This window comes from Salvelinus alpinus, chromosome 29, assembly GCF_045679555.1.
Source record: "Salvelinus alpinus chromosome 29, SLU_Salpinus.1, whole genome shotgun sequence".
Taxonomy (NCBI): domain Eukaryota; kingdom Metazoa; phylum Chordata; class Actinopteri; order Salmoniformes; family Salmonidae; genus Salvelinus; species Salvelinus alpinus.
The window spans coordinates 12,147,903-12,164,999 of NC_092114.1; the positions used below are offsets into that span (position 1 = coordinate 12,147,903).

The following is a 17,097-nucleotide window of genomic DNA, read 5'->3' on the forward strand; positions in this document are numbered from 1 at the left end:
AACCTACCTCTTAGATGTTTACTTAAAACCAACCGTCTGTCTGTGATGTCAAACAGTGATTTTACTGGTCATAGCTTTAATGTGTATAGTCTAGGGTAGGGTGGCATCTGGCATCCAAAATGGCACCCCATTCCCTATAGGTCCTGGTCAAAAGTAGTGCACTACATAGGGAATAGGGTGCCATTTGGTACACTACCTCTGGGCTCACTCTCACTCCGTTAGCATCGTTTAAAAACATTCCACCATGTTGCCCTTATATGCACACCATCCCTCTCCCTGGATCTGTCCCATATGGCACCCTAATCCCTGCATAGTGCACTACTTTTGACATAGGGCCCTAATCGAAAGTAGGGCCCTATGTAGGGAATAGGGTGCCATTTGGGAACACAGGTCCCTGTGCTCTGACTCATCACACACACAGTTTAGTTTAAAAGAACACCTTTTATTTGTTGCACTATGAAGAATGCATTACATCTTCAGACTGTTCCAGAACCTTCTCTACAGATGTTTTACCATGTCTTAACTATAGAATTAGAATGATGGCGAGCTTGTTTTCTCTAGACACCCTTTCCAACCTGATGGGAATTCCCCACAGGTTTCAGCTACCAGTGTACAAAACGGCCTTGCTTTTTCCTGGTGTTCTACTTCCTGGGTTTCTACTTCCTGGTTTTCTACTTCCTGGTTTTCTACTTACTTTTTTTAATTTTTACAATTGAGTGGAACCTTCTGAAAGCTGTATAAAAGTACATTTGTAAGGATGGTATGATTGTTGGAAACGAGTGACTATGAACTGAGAAAACGTTGTTTGTCTCTTGTAACCTAAACTGCAAGACTTCTATTTGTCCCAGTGGTTTTCTCTTGCACTCTGGTTACATCATTCTTGTTATTGTCTTCGACAATACCTCTAAAGAGAAAAAAAACACCAGATTACAGTCAATATTTACAACCTTGTTAACCTTAATTATAAGCTAGTGTCTAGTTACATTATAATTCACTGATTCTAAAAGCTAATATGAGTTAGGAGCATGAAACGGTTAATTTTCTCACCTGTACAGGTAGAGTTCTTTAGTAAGACTGTCTCTCAGTTCCTCCATCTCCTTGGTTTCCCTCTTCTGGATTTGTAGCTTTGTCTTCTGCTCTCTGTTAGTGTCCTCCAGCCTGTCCACTGTCTCCTGTGGGGAGGGAGACGAAGGGCTAAATACGGCTTCAGAAACGTTTCATAAACCTGACAGGAGTGTTCATAAACCTGACAGGAGTGTTCATAAACCTGACAGGAGTGTTCATAAACCTGACAGGAGTGTTCATAAACCTGATAGGAGTGTTCATAAACCTGACAGGAGTGTTCATAAACCTGACAGGAGTGTTCATAAACCTGACAGTAGGGTTCATAAACCTGATAGGAGTGTTCATAAACCTGACAGGAGTGTTCATAAACCTGACAGGAGTGTTCATAAACCTGACAGGAGTGTTCATAAACCCGACAGGAGTGTTCATAAACCTGACAGGAGTGTTCATAAACCTGACAGGAGTGTTCATAAACCTGACAGGAGTGTTCATAAACCCGACAGGAGTGTTCATAAACCTGACAGGAGTGTTCATAAACCTGACATAAGTGTTTATAATGAACTGAAAGGCTGGTGTTTTTAATCTATGTCTGTGTATGTTGGAGGAATTTGTTATGAGTGTGAAGCATTTCTGGACAGCCTTGTAATTCCAACCCTGTCTACTGGACCTTATTCCATCTCTCCCCTTCGTCCCTCCGTACCCTATACTGCTCCACGTCCTCTCTCCTGTGGGTCTCCATCAGTATGAGTCTCTCCTCCAGGCAGGCTCTCTGCAGCCCCAGCCTCTGTCCCTCCTCCCTCATGGGCCCCCGACGGGCCCTCAGCTCCTGGGCCTGCTGCCTGGCCTTCACCTGGGCCTCTGACGTCCTCTCCTTCCGCTTCAACAGGGCCAGAAGCATTGGCTCATACCTCGGGGAGGAGGAGAGAGGATAATGCATTTCGTTGCACCTGCCATAACATCTGCAAATATGTGTACGTGACCAATAAACTTTGATTTGATTTAATGGAAGTTGGTATCATGATAAATAAGTAATGATTATAGTATCAATCATGATAATTGCAAACATCACAACTGTTGTGTCAATCCTAGTGCCATGCTTGACTAGAGATCACCTCTGAGTTATGATAACGCCTGGCAATGTTGAGAGAGAATACCTTTCCTCCAGGGCTTTGAGCCCTCCCTGCAGGTACTGCTGTATGTCCCCACACGCGGTCCTCTTGCTCTGGGTCAGCTCCTCTATGGGGTTGGGTGTCTGCCTGGGTGTCTGGAGCTGGGACTGAAAGGTGGAGAGCTGGGTCTGGTGGGTGGAGCGGAGTTGAGACACCTCCTCAGTCAGCTGGATGATCAGTGTGTCGAGTTCCATCTGGGGAAGAGAGAGAGTGAGACGGAGGGAGAGAGAGAGGGGGGGGAGAGGGACATGAGAGAAACTCAGAAGAACCTGCATTGCCTTCTCTGAGCTCTGATGAAGCCGTAGTTGTTCTCGAACACAGGTGGTTCTGAAACACCAAGGTTCCAGAATTCTCTGACGGTTCTGGAACACTCTATTCTGGAACATTTAGAATGTTCCAGAACACTCATATAGATCCTAACCCCCCGGAATGATATAGAACGCTCAGAAGGTTCTAGAATGCACATAAGGTTTTGGAACATTCAGAAGGTTGTCTAACGCTCAGAAGGTGCTGGAACACCCAGAAGTTCCATGAATGCTCATAAGGTTCTGGAATGGTCAGAAGAACACTCTTGTCCCTACCTGTTCCTTGTTGAGCTGGGCCACCTCACGCTGCTGGGTTACCAGGATGACCTGGTTGTGAGCACACTCCCTGGCGACAGAGAACAGCCTCCTCTTCAGCCTCCTCATCTCCTCCTGAAGACCCTGCCTCTCCAGACGCACACTGGACAGCCTCGTCTCCTCCTCACTCCTCTCAGCCCTCAAAGACTGCCACTCCCTCATCCGCGCCTCCCTCCTCCCATCGGCTTCAATATTCAGCACCTGGCTTAGCTGTGCCGCCTGGCCTCCTTCACTCCCTTCCTCTGTCCCCGTCTTCTCCTCCCTTAGTGCCTGTAGCTCTCCCATCAGTTCATCCCGTCTCTTCTCCATTCTCCCCACCTCCTCGATACACCCCTCCAGCACAGTACCCAACTCCTGCACGGAACCCCTCAACTCCACCCCTCCCAATTCTGTCTCTAGTTGTTGACCTCCCCTCAACTCCACCCCTCCCCTCAACTCCACCCCTCCCCTCAACTCCACCCCTCCCCTCAACTCCACCCCTCCCACCTCTGTCTCTAGTTGTTCTCCCCTCAACTCCACCCCTCCCCTCAACTCCACCCCTCCCAACTCTGTCTCTAGTTGTTCTCCCCTCAACTCCACCCCTCCCCTCAACTCCACCCCTCCCCTCAACTCCACCCCTCCCCTCAACTCCACCCCTCCCACCTCTGTCTCTAGTTGTTCTCCCCTCAACTCCACCCCTCCCCTCAACTCCACCCCTCCCAACTCTGTCTCTAGTTGTTGATCTCCCCTCAACTCCACCCCTCCCAACTCTGTCTCTAGTTGTTGATCTCCCCTCAACTCCACCCCTCCCCTCAACTCCACCCCTCCCAACTCTGTCTCTAGTTGTTGTTCTCCCCTCAACTCCACCCCTCCCACCTCTGTCTCTAGTTGTTGTTCTCCCCTCAACTCCACCCCTCCCACCTCTGTCTCTAGTTGTTGTTCTCCCCTCAACTCCACCCCTCCCACCTCTGTCTCTAGTTGTTGTTCTCCCCTCAACTCCACCCCTCCCAACTCTGTCTCTAGTTGTTGTTCTCCCCTCAACTCCACCCCTCCCACCTCTGTCTCTAGTTGTTGTTCTCCCCTCAACTCCACCCCTCCCAACTCTGTCTCTAGTTGTTGTTCTCCCCTCAACTCCACCCCTCCCCTCAACTCCACCCCTCCCCTCAACTCCACCCCTCCCACCTCTGTCTCTAGTTGTTGATCTCCCCTCATGTTCCCCTCTGTGTCCCCATCTGTGTCCTCTTCACACACCATGGACATGGGTCCTCTTGTGTGTGTCTCTCCACAGTCTCCTAACTCATCTGAATGTCTTTTTGTCGAGATAGCTTGATAGCTTGGGGGCTCAAATTGGCCAAAGTTACTGTTCAAATATGGCTTCAGATCCACACCTCTCCCAGACTCTAGTCCTTCAGTCTTGGTATTCCCCACAGACTCCATGAGTCCTTGTGTTGCTAGTCCTCTCTCCTCTCTCCATGTGTCCTTGTGTCCTCTCTCCATGTGTCCTTGTGTTGCTAGTCTTCTCTCCTCTCTCCATGTGTTCCTGTGTCCTCTCTCCATGTGCCCTTGTGTTGCTAGTCCTCTGTCCATGTGTCTGTCTTGTGGTACCTTATTCATGTTGGGGTTGTGTTGGCAAAATCCTTTTGGTAAGCTGGGGTAAGTCCACTCTAAAGGGTCAAAGGTAATCCCTGCCTCCTCCGTACAGTTCTCTAACATGGCCAGCATCGCCATTAGCTCTGTCTGATACTCAGCCATAGTGCCACTCAGCTGAGTGCCTGCAGAGGTAAGAGGAGGCAACTGAGGCTGGACAGCGGCTCCTGTGGCTCCACTCTGATCCAAAATGGATTCCACCTCCTTCAGGTGACTTTGGCACTGGTTCCTAGACTCCTCCATGTGTGTGTCTGTGTAGGTCAGGATGGAGGCACCTGTGTGACAGTCATTACCACCACAGCTCCCTATCATAGCATCCATCTTCTGTATATCTGACTGGTTCTGGTTCTGAGCTGGTCCAGTCAGGTGTGTGTCTGACTGGTTCTGGTTCTGAGCTGGTCCAGTCAGGTGTGTGTCTGACTGGTTCTGGTTCTGAGCTGGTCCAGTCAGGTGTGTGTCTGACTGGTTCTGGTTCTGAGCTGGTCCAGTCAGGTGTGTGTCTGACTGGTTCTGGTTTTGAGCTGGTCCAGTCAGGTGTATGTCTGACTGGTTCTGGTTCTGAGCGGGTCCAGTCAGGTGTGTGTCTGACTGGTTCTGGTTCTGAGCTGGCCCAGTCAGGTGTGTGTCTGACTGGTTCTGGTTCTGAGCTGGTCCAGTCAGGTGTGTGTCTGACTGGTTCTGGTGCTGAGCTGGTCCAGTCAGGTGTATGTCTGACTGGTTCTGAGCTGGTCCAGTCAGGTGTGTGTCTGACTGGTTCTGGTGCTGAGCTGGTCCAGTCAGGTGTATGTCTGACTGGTTCTGGTTCTGAGCTGGTCCAGTCAGGTGTGTGTCTGACTGCTTCTGGTTCTGAGCTGGTCCAGTCAGGTGTGTGTCTTCCTGGTTCTGGTTCTGAGCTGGTCCAGTCAGGTGAGTATCTGTGTACCTGGTGGACAGGCGGGAGTTGAAGGACATACCTGTCATGTCCTCACATCTCTTCAACAGGTCATCCATCTCCCTCAGGTGTGGCTGGATCTGTCCTAACCCATTATGGTGTGTCCGGATCTGTCCTAACCCACTAAGGTGAGGCTGTATCTGTCCTAACCCATTATGGTGTGGCTGGATCTGTCCTAACCCATTATGGTGTGGCTGGATCTGTCCTAACCCATTATGGTGTGGCTGGATCTGTCCTAACCCATTATGGTGTGGCTGGATCTGTCCTAACCCATTATGGTGTGGCTGGATCTGTCCTAACCCACTATGGTGTGGCTGGATCTGTCCTAACCCATTATGGTGTGGCTGGATCTGTCCTAACCCACTATGGTGTGGCTGGATCTGTTTTAACCCACTAAGGTGTGGCTGGATCTGTCCTAACCCACTAAGGTGTGGCTGGATCTGTCCTAACCCACTAAGGTGTGGCTGGATCTGTCCTAACCCATTATGGTGTGGCTGGATCTGTCCTAACCCACTATGGTGTGGCTGGATCTGTCCTAACCCATTATGGTGTGGCTGGATCTGTCCTAACCCATTATGGTGTGGCTGGATCTGTCCTAACCCATTATGGTGTGGCTGGATCTGTCCTAACCCATTATGGTTTGGGCGGATCTGTACTAACCCACTAAGGTGAGGCTGGATCTGTCCTAACCCACTAAGGTGAGGCTGGATCTGTCCTAACCCACTAAGGTGTGGCTGGTTCTGTCCTAACCCATTAAGGTGTGGCTGGATCTGTCCTAACCCACTAAGGTGTGGCTGGATCTGTCCTAACCCACTAAGGTGAGGCTGGTTCTGTCCTAACCCACTAAGGTGAGGCCGGATCTGTCCTACCCCATTATGGTGTGGCTGCATCTGTCCTAACCCACTAAGGTGTGTGTTCGTGTGGGCTGTTGTCGACAGGTGAAGCCCAAAAGAGTCTGTAGTATCTCCTACACAACTCCTAAACATGGTGTCCGTGTCCTTAAACTGGGCTTGTGTCTCATCCAGGTGTGTCTCTCTGTAGGTATCCGATACGGAGGTATCCGAGGTATCCGAGACTGAGCCAGTCAGGAGTGTGTTTTTACTGGTAACTCCCAGGAGAGACTGGAATGAAGCGTCTGTCTCCTCTTCATCACCCTCATACTGGTCTTCCTCATCGATGAACAGCGGATCAAAACAGACTTCGGTGTCCATCGGCAGCTCAGACTCTTCATCCTCCATTGCCTGTGATGAAGAGGAGGAAGACGAAGACAAATGTCACTGAAGTTGTGATTCATCAAGTCAAATGTAATTTTTTACAAGCGCCGATTACAACAGGTGTAGAACATACCGTGAAATGCTGACTTACAAGCCCTTAACCAACAATACAGTTCAAGAAATATTGTTAAATATTTACTTTTTACTAAATATACTAAGGTAAAAGAATATATAAAATCCAAAAGTAACACAATATATTTACATAACAATAACGAGGCTAATAATAGTAACTCCATTAATAACACATTATAACTATATTAATAACATATTATAACTCTGTTAATAACATATTATAACTCTATTAATAACATTATAATTATATTAATAACATATTATAACTCTGTTAATAACATATTGTAACTCTAATAACATAGTGTAGCTTAGCTAGTTGTGACTTTCTGTCTCTGGAACGTCTGATTAAGTAGACAACTCTCTGTTATCAAGGAGGGCATACTAACTTGGTTAATACACAACCCTCTGTTATCAAGGAGGGCATACTAACTTGGTTAATACACAACCCTCTGTTATCAAGGAGGGCATACTAACTTGGTTAATACACAACCCTCTGTTATCAAGGAGGGCATACTAACTTGGTTAATACACAACCCTCTGTTATCAAGGAGGGCATACTAACTTGGTTAATACACAACCCTCTGTTATCAAGGAGGGCATACTAACTTGGTTAATACACAACTCTCTGTTATCAAGGAGGGCATACTAACTTGGTTAATACACAACCCTCTGTTATGAGAGCTGTCTAAGTGAGCACTTTGTAAACTGAGGAAGATGGTCAGGAACAGATGAAGAGGTGAGGAGGGGTAAGGGTTATGGGGGAGGGGTAAGGGTTATGGGGGGAGGGGTAAGGGTTATGGGGGGAGGGGTAAGGGTTATGGGGGAGGGGTAAGGGTAAGGGTTATGGGGGGAGGGGTAAGGTTTATGGGGGGAGGGGGAGGGGTTACGGGGGGAGGGGTACGGGTTACGGGGGGAGGGGTAAGGGTTATGGGGGAGGGGTAAGGGTTATGGGGGGAGGGGTAAGGGTTATGGGGGGAGGGGTAAGGGTTATGGGGAGGGGTAAGGGTAAGGGTAAGGGTTATGGGGGAGGGGTAAGGGTTATGGGGGGAGGGGTAGGGGTTACGGGGGGAGGGGTAAGGGTTATTGGGGAGGGCTACGGGTTATGGGGGGAGGGGTAAGGGTTATGGAGGGAGGGAGGGGTAAGGGTTATGGGGGGAGGGGTAAGGGTTATGGGGGGAGGGGTAAGGGTTATGGGGTAAGGGTTATGGGGGGAGGGGTAAGGGTTATGGGGGAGGGGTAAGGGGGGGTGGGGTAAGGGTTATGGGGGAGGGTTACGGGGGGAGGGGTAAGGGTTATGGGGGAGGGTTACGGGGGGAGGGGTAAGGGTTATGGGGGAGGGGTAAGGGTAAGGGTTACGGGGGGGAGGGGTAAGGGTCATGGGGAGAGGGGTAAGGGTAAGGGTTATGGGGAGAGGGGTAAGGGTCATGGGGAGAGGGGTAAGGGTAAGGGTTATGGGGGAGGGGTAAGGGTTATGGGGGAGGGGTAGGGGTTACGGGGGGAGGGGTAAGGGTAAGGGTTACGGGGGGAGGGGTAAGGGTTATTGGAGAGGGGTAAGGGTTATGGAGGGAGGGAGGGGTAAGGGTTATGGGGGGAGGGGTAAGGGTTATGGGGGGAGGGGTAAGGGTTATGGGGTAAGGGTTATGGGGGGAGGGGTAAGGGTTATGGGGGGTGGGGTAAGGGGGGAGGGGTAAGGGTTATGGGGGGCGGGTTACGGGGGGGAGGGGTAAGGGTTATGGGGGGAGGGGTCATGGGGAGAGGGGTAAGGGTCATGGGGGGAGGGGTAAGGGTCATGGGGGGAGGGGTAAGGGTTATGGGGGAGGGGGGGGCTATTGCATCAATATGCCTCAACAACTGTCTCATTCTTAGGAACACACACATTCACTCAGATCCTCATACTCAAGCATTCACAAAAACAGTGACACCTTCTATTCTGGCTGTGACACCTTCTAGTCTGGCTGTGACACCTTCTAGTCTGGCTGTGACACCTTCTAGCCTGGCTGTGACACCTTCTATCCTGGCTGTGACACCTTCTAGTCTGGCTGTGACACCTTCTAGTCTGGCTGTGACACCTTCTAGTCTGGCTGTGACACCTTGTAGTCTGGCTGTGACACCTTCTAGTCTGTCTGTGACACCTTCTAGCCTGGCTGTGACACCTTTTAGTCTGGCTGTGACACCTTCTAGCCTGGCTGTGACACCTTCTAGCCTGGCTGTGACACCTTCTAGTCTGGCTGTGACACCCTCTAGCCTGTGCTTGTATAAGCATGCATGAGAGCCTTCGGCTCTGACAACTGGCATTCCATAGATTACATTACAGCGTACATTATCATAACATGTCATGTAGCAGAACCAGCCAATGGACAAGCTATTCATAATGCCTCAGGAAGACTAACTGTATTGACACTGCTTGATAAAGCTAGGCAAAGCTAACCTTAGTCTTCTCTGCAAGTTTAGAAATGCAGACTGTTTTGTGCTCTTTGACCTATCTTAAAAGTGTTTTTTAGTTTATTTGTGTTCCCACCAAGTAAACAAAAGTCAACGTTTCAAAGCAGGACCTAATGTTCAGCTGTGACCCCCAAAATAATTAGTCACGTATTACACACGACTCAAACGTAGGTCCCGACAATCATTGTCAACCTTTTGAGATTCACTGATATCTATTCTGTTCCCTGTGTCAATTCATGTGAATGAGAATCACTGATATCTACTCATATGAAATATTATGTGAGGACCCCTGTTTTCACTGCCAGTCTCTCCGTAGAAGTTAAACTAACTGCAGTGTCACCAGGCAGTGCCCTGGGATTGACAGTTACCGTGACAGGCGTGGCAGGGGAACCATCTGTCTCTCTCTCCCTGCCTGGGCAGGATACGCTTGGAGAGGACACATTCCTACACAGTCTCTGCTGCTTTGATGATGTCTGACTCTGTCCATGAACAAACTGTCCTAGACTTAGTTTATATCTGTTAACTATTCTAGAGTTTAAATTCACAGACTCTACTAGACTTAGTTTATATCTGTTAACTATTCTAGAGTTTAAATTCACAGACTCTACTAGAGTTAGTTTATATCTGTTAACTATTCTAGAGTTTAAATTCACAGACTCTACTAGACTTAGTTTATATCTGTTAACTATTCTAGAGTTTAAATTCACAGACTCTACTAGAGTTAGTTTATATCTGTTAACTATTCTAGAGTTTAAATTCACAGACTCTACTAGAGTTAGTTTATATCTGTTAACTATTCTAGAGTTTAAATTCACAGACTCTACTAGACTTAGTTTATATCTGTTAATTATTCTGGAGTTTAAATTCACAGACTCTACTAGACTTAGTTTATATCTGTTAACTATTCTAGAGTTTAAATTCACAGACTCTACTAGAGTTAGTTAATATCTGTTAACTATTCTAGAGTTTAAATTCACAGACTCTACTAGACTTAGTTTATATCTGTTAATTATTCTGGAGTTTAAATTCACAGACTCTACTAGAGTTAGTTAATATCTGTTAACTATTCTAGAGTTTAAATTCACAGACTCTACTAGACTTAGTTTATATCTGTTAATTATTCTAGAGTTTAAATTCACAGACTCTACTAGAGTTAGTTAATATCTGTTAACTATTCTGGAGTTTAAATTCACAGACTCTACTAGACTTAGTTTATATCTGTTAACTATTCTGGAGTTTAAATTCACAGACTCTACTAGAGTTAGTTAATATCTGTTAACTATTCTGGAGTTTAAATTCACAGACTCTACTAGACTTAGTTTATATCTGTTAACTATTCTGGAGTTTAAATTCACAGACTCTACTAGAGTTAGTTAATATCTGTTAACTATTCTGGAGTTTAAATTCACAGACTCTACTAGACTTAGTTTATATCTGTTAACTATTCTGGAGTTTAAATTCACAGACTCTACTAGAGTTAGTTAATATCTGTTAACTATTCTAGAGTTTAAATTCACAGACTCTACTAGAGTTAGTTTATATCTGTTAACTATTCTGGAGTTAAAATTCACAGACTCTTCTAGACTTAGTTTATATCTGTTAACTATTCTAGAGTTTAAATTCACAGACTCTACTAGAGTTGGTTTCTATGTAGCGGTCCTTTGTGTGGCTGGTGTAGGGAGTCAGGCGCAGGACAGCAGATATGAGTAATTAAACAACTTTACTCAAGAAAATACAAATACACAAGGCAACAATGATAGCCCACAAACACGGACCGAATTACAATAAACAATCACTCACGAACACAACATGAGGAACAGAGGGTTAAATAATAAATGAGTAATTGGTTGAGTGAAGCCAGGTGCGATAAGACAAAGACAGAACAAACGGAAAATGAAAAGTGGATCGGCGGTGGCTAGAAAGCCGGTGACGTCGACCGCAGAACGCCGCCCGAACAAGGAGAGGGACTGACTTCGGCGGAAGTGACATTTATATCTGTTAACTATTCTAGAGTTTCAATTCACAGACTATTAGCGTTAGTTTCTCTCCCATAGTTCATGTGTGTTCTCAAACAAGCTGTCCCAGAGTTGGCTATCCTGATTCAGAGGGGAAAGACCAGTAAAACTATTAGTAGGATGTTGTAACTAACGAGTGTTGAGAAAAGTAGTTAGACATCAGTGATGATCCCACTGGCTCACTGACCTCTTCTGTTCCTGTTAAAAGACATGCTTTATGAACTCACCGTTCCCCAGATCTCTCAGAATCCTTTCTCCTCTCCTCAGTCCTTTCCTCTGCCCTCAGTCCTATTCTCTGCCCTCAGTCCTATCCTCTGCCCTCAGTCCTATCCTCTGCTCTCAGTCCTATCCTCTGCTCTCAGTACTATCCTCTGCCCTTAGACAGTATATCCACTGGATGAATCTGACACAGTGGATCTGAGTGAGGGAGAGCGGAAAGAGAGATAAAGAGAAAGGGAGGGAAGAGAGAGAGAGAGAGAGGACTGACCCGGCCTCCTTTCTAACAGTCCCTGTGCTGCTATGCGTCACCGTGACTACCCGGATTCTGTTTATGTTTATTACTAAGCACTGGTCTCCACAGTGAGGAAGAGGAGACAGTGTGGACTGGGTCTGTAGCCCACAGCTAGAGAACAACTGTAACGTGGATGGAAGTAAAGGGAGGACAAATTTAATAAGAAATAAAACATAGTACAAAATAAGAAACAGGAAAAGCGTACAGACATTAAAACAGAAACAGATTCAATAACACCTCAGGAAAGAACCAAGAGGAAGTGACATATATATAGGGGAGGTAATCAGGAAGGTGGGGGATGTCCAGGTGAGTGTTATGAGGCGCAGGTGTGAGTAAAGATGGTGGCAGGTGTGCGAAATAATGAGTAAACTGGCGACGTCAAGCGCCGGAGAGAGGAGCAGGAGTAGACGTGAAGAATCTAAAAAATAAAATATATTTTTATTTGTAAATATTTGGGGGAGTTACCACATGATTCCATGTGTATTATTTCATAGTTTTGATGTCTTCGCTATTATTCTGTATGTAGAAAATAGTAAAAATAAAGAAAAATCCTGGAATTATTAGGTGTGTCTAAACTTTTGACTGGTACTGTATATATAGAGTGCATTTGGAAAATATTCAAACCACTTCACTTTTTCCACATTTTGTTACGTTACAGCCTTATTCCAAAATTGATTAACTTCTTATGGCTTCAGGGGCAGTATTGAGTAGCTTGGATGAAAGGTGCCCAGGGGTGCCCAGAGTAAATGGCCTGCTCCTCAGTCCCAGTTGCTAATATATGCATATTATTATTAGTATTGGATAGAGAACACTCTGAAGTTTCTAAAACTGTTTGAATGATGTCTGTGAGTATAACAGAACTCATATGGCACGCAAAAACCTGAGAAGAAATCCAAACAGGAAGTGGGAAATCTGAGGTTGGTCGATTTTCAACCCAGCCCCTATTGAATACACAGTAGGATATGGATCTGTTTGTACTTTCTACGGCTTCCACTAGATGTCAACAGTCTGTAGAACCTTGAATGAGGCTTCTACTGTGATGTGGAGCCGGATGGGAGCTGTTTGAGTCAGTGGTCTGGCAGAGAGCCAGGTCCTGGTCATGCGCATTTCACATGATAGTGACCTGCGTTCCATTGCTTCTCTACAGACAAGGGAATTCTCCGGTTGGAACGTTATTGAATATTTATGACAACAACATCCTAAAGATTGATTCTATACTTAGTTTGACAAGTTTCTTCGACCTGTTATATAACTTTTTCTAAAGTTTTTGTCCTACGTTCGGCTGGACCTGCACGAGCGTTTGGATTTGTGTACTAAACGCGCTAACAACATAAATAATGGACATTATCGAACAAAACAAACAGTTATTGTGGAAGTAGGATTCCTGGGAGTGCATTTTGATGAAGATCATCAAAGGTAAGGGAATATTTATCATGTAATTTCTGTTTTCTGTTGACTCCAACATGGCGGTTAATTTGACTATTGTTCTGAGCTCCGTCTCAGATTATTGCATGGTTTGCTTTTTCTGTAAGGTTTTTTGAAATCTGACACAGTGGTTGCATTAAGGAGAGGTAAATCTATAATTCCATGTTGTCATGCCCTGACCATAGTTTGCTTTGTATGTTTATATGTTTTGTTTGGTCAGGGTGTGATCTGAGTGGGCATTCTATGTTGTATGTCTAGTTTGTCTGTTTCTGCGTTTGGCCTGATATGGTTCTCAATCAGAAGCAGGTGTTAGTCGTTGTCTCTGATTGGGAACCATATTTAGGTAGCCTGTTTTGTCATTGTGGGTTGTGGGTGATTGTCTATGTGTTAGTTGCCTGTGTCTGCACTGTTATATATAGCGCCACGTTCGTTTTGTTGTTTTGTATTAGTTTGGTTAAGTGTTCTTCTTAAATAAATAGAATAATGTATTCACTTCCCGCTGCGCATTGGTCCTCCTCTCTTCCACATTACGACGAACGTGACCCATGTGTATAACTTGTATTAATCAATCAATCAATCAATCAATCAAGTTTATATATCTATAATTCCATGTGTATAACTTGTATCAATCAATCAATCAATCAATCAATCAAGTTTATATATCTATAATTCCATGTGTATAACTTGTATCAATCAATCAATCAATCAATCAATCAAGTTTATATATCTATAATTCCATGTGTATAACTTGTATCATCTACATTTATGATGAGTATTTCTGTTGAATCGATGTGGCTATGCAAAATCACTGGATGTTTTTGGAACTAGTGATTGTAACGCGCCAATGTAAACTCCGATTTTTTGATATAAATATGAACTTTACCGAACAAAACATACATGTATTGTGTAACATGAAGTCCTATGTGTGTCATCTGATGAAGATCATCAAAAGTTAGTGATTCATTTTATCTCTATTTGTGCTTTTTTGTGACTCCTATCTTTGGCTGGAAAAATGGCTGTGCTTATTGTGGTTTGGTGTGACCTAACATAATCGTTTGTGGTGCTTTCGCTGAAAAGCATATTTGAAATCGGACACTTTGGTGGGATTAAAAACAAGATTACCTTTAAAATGATATAAAACACATGTATGTCTGAGGAATTTTAATTATGAGATTTCTGTTGTTTTGAATTTGGCGCCCTGCACTTTCACTGGCTGTTGTCATATCATCCCGTTAACGGGATTGCAGCCATAAGAAGTTTTTAAATAACCTACCTCCATGTTAGTGAAGGCCTGTTAAAACCAGGACCTGAGTTAAGGGGGTCTGAGAAGGCATGCCATAGGCCTTCTATTAAATAAAATAGCAAAAAGCACAGGCCTACCCCTTGTTAGCTTAAGATTCTGAAGAAAATAAAACGGATACGATTGTATAAAGTGATCTATAACAGCGCTTTGGTCCGTGATGCTTTATGCTAGAAACAAGCTGTAAAATAAAACGTGACTCCGATGCATAAGGGGGTTGTCATGACTGTCATGTGGGCTCCAGCTGCATCGCAGTGCTGGAGGCGTCAATACAGACAACTGGTTCGAATCCAGGCTGTATCACAACCGGCCGTGATTGGGAGTCCCGCGGCGCACAGTTGGCCCAGCATCGTCTGGGTTTGGCCGGTTTGGCCGGTTTGGGTTTGGCCGGTGTAGGCCTTCATTGTAATTAAGAATTTCTTTTTAGCTGACTTGGTTCAGATCAGCTTGGCGGAGGATGACACTAACCAGACCCTCTCTCACCCACAGAGGAGAAGAAAGGGAGAAAGCTGCTGGATGGTCCACAGTTCACACCTTGAAGAAGAGGACTCTTTTTCCCCCCGAAGGAAAACATCTTTGCTAACAGACAGTCTTCCCGCCAAAACTCTTTACAGTTTCTGAAGCGAATACTTGAAAAGTATTTTTGTTAAGATAATAATGTGATTTTAGGAGCCATTTAGATCATCTATTTCCTAATAAACCGTGCATACTAAGTAGCCACGCCCTTGAGTGAGGTCAGAGAGCGTGTCAGCCTGACGGAACCGCCCCTCAGTATAAAATGATTATTATGTTATGGTTATTATGCGTAATAATGTCGGCAGTTGGTGCAAAGGATTGTTACCTATAACCAGGATTGCCATTGCACTACATTACATTTTTGTCAAGCAATTATTATTTTAACAAACAGTTATTGTGATTCCTCCTATATTGTCCGTAACATCCTTAACCCCCATGCAACAGATGTCTCATATTTAGTTATTTGTAAAAAGGGACAACTTAGTTGCAAGCAAGACACACTATCGATAAACTTTTTCAGAGGTCTGATTTGTCTCCATGTAACCCTTATTATAAACAACGTTCATTCCCTGAGCTAGGGATATCTGATCTGCGCAGGAAGTGGCTGATCTAAAGCGCTGTTTGTCAGACCAGGAGACGTCCCGAAAATCTGTCCTCTCACGAAAACGTCTGTAGCGTCTGAATAGTACCGATGTCATACTGCATTACCCCTCTCCTCTCCTCTCCTCTCCTCTCCTCTCCTCTCCTCTCCTCTCCTCTCCTCTCCTCTCCTCTCCTCTCCTCTCCTCTCCTCTCCTCTCCTCTCCTCTCCTCTCCTCTCCTCTCCTCTCCTCTCCTCTCCTCTCCTCTTATTTCTCTCCTCTCCTCAAGGCCATTCGCTAAACGAAGTGACAATAACTCTCATTACATTTTGTTCTTGGAGCACAATGTTGAAACACAGTGTCCAGAACTGGAAACACCCTCACACACATTTTATCACACACACACACGCACACGCACACGAACACGAACACGCACACGCACACGCACACGCACACACACACACTGACCTGTGGGACTCAACTGAACTGTGAAACTCCTCAGCTCAGCACAGCAAGGACAACAGCCAACACACTCATCAATGACTGTCAGAGTTACTATGGTTACGTTAATCCCACGCCTGGACTCTGCAGAAATGTAGAGGAATCTCCCTGACCTTGGAGGGAGAAGCTCACACACACACTCTCCCTCTCTCTCTCTCTCTCTCTCTCTTTCTCTCTTGCTCTCTCTCTCTCTCTCTTTCTCTCTCTCTACTTCTCTCCCTCTCTCTCTACCTCTCTCTCTCTCTACCTCTCTCTCTCTACCTCTCTCTCTACCTCTCTCTACCTGTCTCTCTACCCCTCTCTCTCTCTCTACCTCTCTCTCTCTCTACCTCTCTCTTTCTACCTCTCTCTCTCCACCTCTCTCTACCTCTCTCTCTACCCCTCTCTATCTCTAATCATCTCTCCTCTTTACCTGTTAGTCATTATCATCCCTAATATTTACCTGTTAGTCATTATCATCCCCAGTATTTACATGTTAGTTATTATCATCCCTAATCTTTAAATGTTAGTCATTATCATCCATAAGCTTTACATGTTAGTCATTATCATCCCTAATATTTACATGTTAGTCATTATCATCCATAATTTCAAAAATATTAGTCATTATCATCCATAATATTGACCTGTTAGTCATTTTCATCCCCCAGTATTTACACGTTAGTCATTATCATCCCTAATCTTTAACTGTTAGTCATTATCATCCCCAGTATTTAAATGTTAGTCATTATCATCCATAATCTTTACATGTTAGTCATTATCATCTCTCATATTTACCTGTTAGTCATTATCATCCCTAATCTTTAACTGTTAGTCATTATCATCCCCAGTATTTAAATATTAGTCATTATCATCCATGATCTTTACATGTTAGTCATTATCATCTCTCATATTTACCTGTTAGTCATTATCATCCCTAATCTTTACATGTTAGTCATTATCATCGCTCCTATTGACCTGTTAGTCATTATCCCTCACTCCTGACTAGTCTCCCAGTCCCTGCTGCTGAAAAACATCGCCACAGCATGATGCTGTCACCACCATGCTTCACC

The 17,097-nt window shown here is 45.1% G+C and overlaps 2 protein-coding genes across 2 annotated transcripts in view; one reads left to right on the forward strand and one right to left on the reverse strand.

Annotated features, from left to right (window-relative positions):
* Positions 1-421: 421 nt before the first annotated feature.
* On the reverse strand, positions 422-11,627 carry LOC139558507 (uncharacterized). Its single transcript, XM_071373669.1, has 6 exons — positions 11,442-11,627; positions 2,816-6,652; positions 2,220-2,428; positions 1,766-1,973; positions 1,048-1,172; positions 422-904 (listed from the first exon to the last, which is right to left on the reverse strand). Exons 2-6 carry the CDS (start codon positions 6,647-6,649, stop codon positions 820-822), a joined length of 4,461 nt encoding a protein of 1,486 aa, XP_071229770.1. The 5' UTR covers positions 6,650-6,652; positions 11,442-11,627; the 3' UTR covers positions 422-819.
* A 211-nt stretch (positions 11,628-11,838) lies between these two features.
* LOC139558946 (NHS-like protein 3) overlaps positions 11,839-17,097 on the forward strand; it is a 157,254-nt gene continuing 151,995 nt past the window's right edge. Inside the window, exon 1 of the mRNA XM_071374464.1 lies at positions 11,839-12,031. The gene's annotated coding sequence lies outside the window, so the exon portion shown is untranslated. The remainder of the gene's footprint in view (positions 12,032-17,097) is intronic.